Source organism: Diachasma alloeum, unplaced genomic scaffold (genome assembly GCF_001412515.2).
Source record: "Diachasma alloeum isolate Michigan unplaced genomic scaffold, Dall2.0 Dall_scaffold_00211, whole genome shotgun sequence".
Lineage (NCBI taxonomy): Eukaryota > Metazoa > Arthropoda > Insecta > Hymenoptera > Braconidae > Diachasma > Diachasma alloeum.
Genome location: NW_021680376.1, coordinates 1,055,931 through 1,064,981, shown reverse-complemented (window position 1 = coordinate 1,064,981; position 9,051 = coordinate 1,055,931). Strand labels below are relative to the sequence as shown.

Below are 9,051 nucleotides of genomic sequence, written 5' to 3'. Positions count from 1 at the left end.
TGACGAAGAGAATGGATTTATTAACATGTAGTGATCCTTCATTTGGATGAAATGACTTAGTCGTTTCATTCAACTAAAACATTTCTATTGAAATAAATTGAAATAACTTCTCTATGAATTCGCAAACGAAAATATTGTTGTAATGAATAAAAAAATTGGAGTTAAGAGCTTCGTTCGATCGAAATTATAGTGAATTTTTTTTTTAATACAACATTGAAAGAAATTTTTATATGAAAGTTATCCTCCCCTGAAACCACTCGTCATCAGAATAATTAAATATTGAACGCGATGTTAAAAATCGACATTTGAATCATCAATGACAGCCTGGAATATTTTAACACCGGGAGAGTCAGCTAACTCTTGAGCGTCACGCTCTATTTTAACGTCGACTGTCAATATTTATGAATACCTAACAATAACAAGAGAAAATGTTTATCCGTTGATTGTATGAAATTAATTTGGAGATATTGATGTCATCGTTGTGCACCCATAGAGATGATTCATTTGAATTGAATGAACTTTATTTGAATGGAATTAAAAGGGTTTAAACTTGATTCTTATTCACGTTTTTTCAATATAAAAAATGTTTTCTTCATTAAAATAACAATTTTATAATTCAGAATTGAAATAATTCTTCCGATGACGAAGAGAATGAATTTATTAACATGTAATGTAACACTTCTCTATGAATTCACAACAAAAATATTGTTGAAATGAAGGAAAACAAAAGTAAATAAAAATCTGGTGCTCGCTCTTTGATAAATTCAGCTTCGACCATCACACCCACGACAATGGGATTCCGCGAGCTGAATACGCACTGAAGAATCGAATAATTTTCATAAAACCGACATTTACTGTCGCTCCCGTATGTTATAGCATAAATAGAATGCCCAAACAAATTGTCAATTCATTTTAAAGTGCATTTGGAAATGCTAATGGGTGCAATATCACACGAAAAATATGAATACACAGTTATGATTTCCTTTTGGCGAAACTCAAATGGACTCCAATTGCCAGTGGCACGTTCTAGGAAATGGCTATCTACTCGTGTGGCGCCGTATAGGCCACTATACTATCGTTTGATACACGTTTTCCTGTTGTGTTATATCTACAACACTTGGGTTTTGAAATTTGCCTTTGCGCTTATTCACGTTCGCTTTTGATGAAAATTTACGTCCGCCGGATTTGAGAATTTCGAGATTCAAAGGGGAATGAAATTGTTTCAGTGGTGAAACCAAAATTTTCGAACATGAATAATTAGTTAATTCAATGAATTATGGGTCTTCATTTTCGGATTTTGCATTCTGCAGATTGATTGCTCGAAAAATCTGATCTGTTGTTTTTTCTGGGGGGAAATAAATATCGTTTGACATTTTGTGTGTGCGATGAGAACAAGTGGACAATTGCTTTTGACTTGATATAGCATAACTATTCTTGCTAATAAATTAGTAGTATTTTTTAGAATGGCCATTTTACACATCACTCTCTTCTGTCGTATGTCATTTATCGGTTTATATTACTTTGCTTCCGAATGGAAGCAAAAAAACAATCGGTTGTATAGAAGAAAGGGATAATAAGAATAATGATGATGATAACATTCAACTAAGTTGAAAATCTGCCAAAACTAATTAAAAAGAAATCACTTCAATTTAATAAAATGAAAGGGGATTTCATTCAAAGGGGAATGAAATTGTTTCACTGGAGAATACAAAATTTTCGACCATGAATAATTAGTTAATTCAATGAATTATGGGTCTTCATTTTCGGATTTTGCATTCTGCAGATTGATTGCTCGAAAAATCTGATCTGTTGTTTTTTCTGGGGGGAAATAAATATCGTTTGACATTTTGTGTGTGCGATGAGAACAAGTGGACAATTGCTTTTGACTTGATATAGCATAACTATTCTTGCTAATAAATTAGTAGTATTTTTTAGAATGGCCATTTTACACATCACTCTCTTCTGTCGTATGTCATTTATCGGTTTATATTACTTTGCTTCCGAATGGAAGCAAAAAAACAATCGGTTGTATAGAAGAAAGGGATAATAAGAATAATGATGATGATAACATTCAACTAAGTTGAAAATCTGCCAAAACTAATTAAAAAGAAATCACTTCAATTTAATAAAATGAAAGGGGATTTCATTCAAAGGGGAATGAAATTGTTTCACTGGGGAATACAAAATTTTCGAACATGAATAATTAGTTAATTCAATGAATTATGGGTCTTCATTTTCGGATTTTGCATTCTGCAGATTGATTGCTCGAAAAATCTGATCTGTTGTTTTTTCTGGGGGGAAATAAATATCGTTTGACATTTTGTGTGTGCGATGAGAACAAGTGGACAATTGCTTTTGACTTGATATAGCATAACTATTCTTGCTAATAAATTAGTAGTATTTTTTAGAATGGCCATTTTACACATCACTCTCTTCTGTCGTATGTCATTTATCGGTTTATATTACTTTGCTTCCGAATGGAAGCAAAAAAACAATCGGTTGTATAGAAGAAAGGGATAATAAGAATAATGATGATGATAACATTCAACTAAGTTGAAAATCTGCCAAAACTAGTTAAAAAGAAATCATGTTCAATTTAATAAAATGAAATAAAAAAAAATTATGCATGATAGAAGGAAATGAAGTGTAAAATAACCATTCAGAGGCTTTTGCTAATTTATTAGCAAAAATAACTACACTATATGCAATTTCCACACTTGTTTTCAATTATCGTGGACGACCCATTTTAATATATGAATGAAATTTCAATGGAGTTAAATTCCATTGAGTCATAAAACTGTCAAGTTAATTAACTTATGCCCAAACTCCCAACTTGTTTCCTCAAAATGTTTTTTTTTCATCTCAGAATGCATAAAATAAAACATTAGGATGAGCTATTCAGTGCATGGAGGTGTAATCGATAAAGACCAAAGGCTATCGCTAGCGGTTGACGAGGGGGCCCACGAGATTCGACTTCCTGCCTCGAGCGCACTCCAACATCCGGCGGTGATAAGCCCCCAGTCTCTCATCCGGAGTTCACGACAACCAGCATCACAATATCACACTCGATAACGTTTGATTTCCCCCCCAAAATATCCCCGCCCTCGTTATCCCCCTGAACTTCAGCAGCTTCTCCTTCACTCCACCGAGCAGATGGAGAGAAAAAAATAAAAATAAATATAAATATAAAAATTATGAAAAATTCACCTGCGGCAGAACACGAAGTTTGCAGGGAAAAACAGCTATGTGTTTATGCTCATCTCGTTTTCGCTGCTTCAGCTCCTCCCTGTAGGCGGTGAACTTGTCGAATAAATGGTAGATGATGTCCGCCTGGAATATCTTAACACCGAGCGAGTCAGCTAACTCTTGGGCGTCACGCTCAATTTTAACGTCAAACGCCAATATCGTTGCATACCTGATAATAACAAATGGAAATATTTATTCGCTGAGTTTATGAGATTAATTTGAAACTACTGATGTCATCGTTATACACCCATTAAGATGATTCATTTGAATTGAATGAAATGGGTTTAAACTTGATTTTTATTCACGTTTTTTCAATATTAAAAATGTTTTCTTCATTAAAATAACAACTTTATGAGTCAATGAATTTATTAACATGTAATGATCCTTCATTTGGATGAAATAAGTCATTCATTTAATTCAACTAAAACATTTCTATTGAAATAAATACACTTCTCTATGAATTCGCAACAAAATATTGTTGCAATGAATAAAAAAATTGGAATGAAGAGCTTCATTCGATCCAAATTATAGTGAAATTTTTTTACAACATAAAATTTTGATTTGATATTTAAATCATCAATGCCAGACACAACGCAATAATAAAATTCAAGAATAAATGAATAGAGAATTTTTCCCATTTCATAACTAAAAATGAAGTAACCGCATATTCAATCAATGGAATTCAATTAAAACCAGACGATTAAGTAATTTCCCCCGCAATTGGAAAGCGAATAAAAACCCGCGAGCAATCGTTGAAACAAAAAATTCAGCCGAGACATTCGTAACAGCCCCAAGAGACCAGAACGGCTGAATCCTCCCAAAAGCGGAGTACCAAATAATTCCTGTTTGATTAAACTTGAGAATTGGGAGAAAGAAAGGGAAAAAGTGAATGAAGACTCGACTCGTCGTGTAATTTCACCGTCTCCCGGGAATTTGTTGACACAAAAAAGAAGCCCCCGAGCACTTCCTCAAGACGAGATGAAAATAAAAAAATAAGTCAATTCCGTTTGGGTCTCACGAGCGGCCGGAAATAGAAGTAACCCGTGAATAATCGAACCGACGAGGCGAACGAGAAACGGATGAGTGATTTTTTCAACAATTTATTTCTTTATCATACTCACTGGCTGTCGTGCTCCAGCATTATCGACGCTTTCATCACGTCCTTCTTCACCACTGGGCCAATTCTTATACCAGCGTACTGCAACATCAAGAAAAAAAACGAATAATGCATTAGAAAAATTAGTGCATGAAGTTAAGACACTTGTGGGTCTTTTTAGAGAGGCTTTTGTCGAGGAATTTGAGTCATTTTTAGTTTCTCAAATGAAGAAGGATCTTCTGTTTCATCCTTATGGTGTCCGCTTTGTTTTTCCAAACAATACAATGATACTGTCTTCAAATTCATTTGACAATAAGTACCGAACATCAATAAATTGAAAGAAAATGGATAAGTCACCAAAAACGTTTTATGATTCCACGTCTTAACGGGCTTAATGTCTTGTCGTAGAGCCGCAGTCATAAATGACTAGCGACTGAACAGTCTTCAAGTGTCTTGAATTGAGACAGAAAAAATGTCTTAAATTTGGCGACTTGTATTCCAAGACATTATGAAAACGTCTCGTTTTTGAACGAAAAAACGTCTTATTTTAAGACATTCGGAACTTCAGTCATCACGAGATCGTCTGGTAAGACATGTTTTTGTGTCTGTCTTAAATTAAAATGTCTTGAAGACACTAGTTTTTACAGTGCAGGCGTGATAAAAAATACATCAACATTTTGTGTTTAGTCCAATGCGTTTGTAAACACGAGTTCGAAACCCGGCGAGAAGGAGAGAGAGGAGGGGGGGGGAGGGGGAGGGATATGTGGAGTGCAGGCTTCCAGGAATAACTTCTTGGTTCTCCTCTCTACGCGAATACTCAGGCGGAGGAACACAACACGCATCCCGGATGTCACACGTTGCGTGCATACGAGTATTTTGTGGATGTGTGGACTCTAGACTGTGTTTCCCGCATACCGATCCATCGATTCCCTCACTTCCTTGTTTTTTGTATTCATTTGTTGGGGCGTGATATAATTTGTTCGATTACAAGTTTTTTTTTAATGAGCGGATACTCCGAGAAACTGACTGCATTTTTCTGCTTCTCATTTACAGATTTTTCTTGATATTTTATTTATTCATCTGCGAACAGTAGTCAAAAAAATGAAGGAAATGGGAATTTTTGTGAGGCGAAATGGGAGTCTCATTGGCTCGAGCCCTGATTCAATCCCTGAACACGAAAATTTTCAATTTTCAAATGACTATTTAAGTGGAAATTTGAACATTTCTTGAATATTAATTTTTTTGTCAGATTGATTGATTTTTTTCCCATCACTTACGAGTGTCAAATTATTTTTATCGCGTGTTTTTCTTATTATTGAAACAATATTAAAATGCATCAGAGACATGGCAATGCCGCACGGATCATTCCTATGGTTATTTCGAGTTGGTAAACCTGCGGAGTGTTTTCTCTCTCTCAGTTCCATGGTCTAACCTATACCTCTGCCATGATGCTCCAGCGATTATATTGACATTCGAATTGCGCGCCACTCACAGTGAAGGCGTAATTGCCACACGTGAGCCTCAATGGATAGAATTTACCCCGAAACTCATAATGTCCCGTATCATTTTTTCTAATAACTTTCTCATGAAATCTAGAAAAATTCTGGAACTTGTGCGTACTTTCAAGCAAGATTTGACCCATCACCCACTAGTTTTTTTTTAATAGTTCATTATTTTTTTGGGAGATATGAAAATCTCCCTGATTGAGAGTGAGGTAACCCCGGACTCACAGCTGGAGGGGTTACAAGAACACCCAAATTTCATTATTTTATTCCTTGAGGTCGACATCTAGAAAAAATACAAAAAAATTCCCAATGCTGCAGCTCACTCAGATATTTCTCCCATGAATTATTTAAATTTTCTTTCATTATCCTGACTTTTCACGCGAAACACCTTAAGAAGAATCACAATCGCAAGGAGATTAATTCCCCCAATGGACATTCAATCAAAGAGTGAAAATTCAATGGCATTCGATAACAATAATTGATTCCGTCAAAAGTGTCTCAAGTTCCACCGATAAACCAAACTTCCTTTTTGTTATATTTCGCTCAGCGACTCACGTGACGATCTAATCATAAATATCGTATTTCTACTTGTGGAATCGGGCGCCATAGCTATCCACTTTAGTCCCGTCTCAACTTCATTTTAACGTTGCCATTAGCAAAAGTCAAACTGATAAGATGAAGCCTCATGAGCTCGCAACCGGAAATGTGACTCGAGACGATAAACAAGCATCCCTGATAAAGCGGTAAATTGAGGGAAGGGAAAATACAATTTTCCTCTGCTGAATTCAATACCTCAAAATGTCTCCGCTGAGTAAATTGTTTTTTTGTTTATTTCGGTTGAATTCGTTAATTAAATCAATCAATTTAATTTAATTATCGAGTAAGTAAATATAGTACAGCTATTTTTGTTAATAAATTAGCAACTGCTAAAAAGACTATCGAATCTGGGAGGAAGTAATGATTAAATTTCATGGATTCATTAGCGAACATTACTGATTAAAAAATCGAAAACTTAAATTTGAAGGAAAAAATGAAAATACACGAAATGTTATTTTTTATTATATAAATATTTCTCTCTCCATTTCCCCCGAAATTCAATATTTTTTTCTTCTGGAGAAGCTGGTGACTCGGTCAGCCACGTCTCCGGCGGGCGACTCCTCCAGAAGGGGGTGAATAACATGAAAAAGAAATAAAAAAATTGAAGACGAAACGGGCCGATGTGTCGGGTAGACTGCGGGCGAGAGAAACCCAAAATAACATCTGACGCACGATTCTTCTCTCTTTCGTTTACCCCAACGTTTATATACGTATGGAAGTGTATTCCTCGGGCACGCGTGATGCGTAGAAATATACGCACCTATAAACAAGCGAAGGGGTCAGGCACGCCGCTGGTGCAATTAGTCACTGCCCCTGAGGGCGGCTTTTACTCATTCCATTTAAACCGGTGAATAAAAAAAAACCTAATGAGAGTCGGTGGTTTTTCATCATCATTAGGTGATGTATTCGTTGTTATTCATTCATTTATTTGTTTGTTTATGTTGGAGAATTAGATTTTACATTCAGCTTGTTGCTTACTTCAAGGCGGTTTTTTATAGAAAAATTTAGGTTTTCCATTGTTGTTCAAACTTGAGGGAAATTAACCAACTTGATAGAAGGAAATTTAACATCTTTCACAGAAATTAAATTTCCGTCGTGATCATCAGAAATATCTCTAGAAGAATTCGAACTGTTCGCAGAGAAAAATATAATCTATTGTACGACAATCATTTGATCTGAGAGAACTCCATAGGTTTATACCATAGAAAGAATACACTGACGAGGAAAGAATATTTTTGTCATTCATGCCCGTTAAGTGGCGTTTTCGTGGTGTGTTTTAGAACCCGTAAGTGGGATTTACCAGGCCATGGGCCGGTAAGTAAAAACTAGCCCCGATTTCACGATTTACAGGCCATGGCCTGTTAAGTAAGACGTGAAGTGAGTCCCTCTTACACTATAGCTCGTGCGGCTGAACTATATTTTGCCACCAAAACCCAAAATTCACGAGGAAAATCATAACAAATTCCGTTAAATAAAAGAGCGAAATGAATTTCATTATACTCGACAGTGACGAAGGAGTCACAAGACATTTTTATTGAAGTGAATAATATCAGTGACGACGCAGCAAGTACGTCAGCACAAATAGTTGAATTTTACCTTGTGACACATTCTACTTCATTTTTTCATTCCAGATCGGTCCGTTAATTTAGAATTTATAATTTATCATTTCCCTTTTTTCAATTTTGTTTATTTGGTCTTTCTTCAGTAAGGCAGCCTTACCGACGCCTCGTGCTGCTAACTTCACACTCATCGCAAACCTCCACTTACGGGCCTTGTGACACAAATAACTATTTCGTTCCTTCGTTGCCTCACATGCGAAAGGTTCCGAGTTCAAATCCCGGCCGGGTAGAATGGTGCGATCTAACCATTTAAAATCTTGATCATCATCGCAAAATACACTGATAGAACGGATTAGTTATTGTTAACGAATGGATTTTGGTTGGAGGTTAGGGTCTATTCGGTTCCACCAAATGTTCATTAATACTTAACGAATGTATATCTGAGGAGCCTTGTTTGACTTGACTTTCGCCATTCAAGTGAACCATTCGTTAATAGTTAACGAATCTCGTTTGGAATAAACGAATCATTCTATCAGTGTACCCTAACCGAGTCGAAACGATGTAAAATAACGATTAAAAAAAAAATATTCATTTCCACACGGGCAGTGCCATAAATTATGTAACTCTCATCGCTTTTCCCTATTCATCAAAATAAAAATAAAAATCCGGAATCCAATATTTCGTTATTATTATCTCCCTCGGGATTAGTCTCCCAGTTTCTCATTCCCCGGACCCCTCGAGGGCTCGTGTTTGGCTGCTGGAGTATTTTGGAGTCCCGAATATCTTTATTTGTAGTCCAACGAGGTACGATTGGCGTTCCTCGGTCCTTCCGAGAAGCGCGTATTTTCGTATCGGGAGACTCTCGATTGCACCCGACGAGTTGACTATTTTCACTTAGCATATGTGTCGGATGAGTCGTGAACGAAATAAACCGGTATAAATGTGCCCTGCCCTTTTCCAACAATCACCACCATTTTCTCACTCTCACAATCGAAAGAGTAAATCATTGTTGGTGTATCTGGGAAACAAACGTTTGGGGACGAGGAGG

The 9,051-nt window shown here is 36.1% G+C and overlaps 1 protein-coding gene across 1 annotated transcript in view; it reads right to left on the bottom strand.

Moving 5' to 3' along the window:
* Window positions 1-9,051, bottom strand: part of LOC107036850 (eukaryotic translation initiation factor 5B) — a 75,899-nt gene that overhangs the window by 34,858 nt on the left and 31,990 nt on the right. The window contains exons 9-10 of the mRNA XM_015255063.2: window positions 4,368-4,444; window positions 3,208-3,415 (exon numbers count right to left, since the gene is read on the bottom strand). Of these exons, the coding sequence (XP_015110549.1) occupies window positions 3,208-3,415; window positions 4,368-4,444 (285 nt within the window). The remainder of the gene's footprint in view (window positions 1-3,207; window positions 3,416-4,367; window positions 4,445-9,051) is intronic.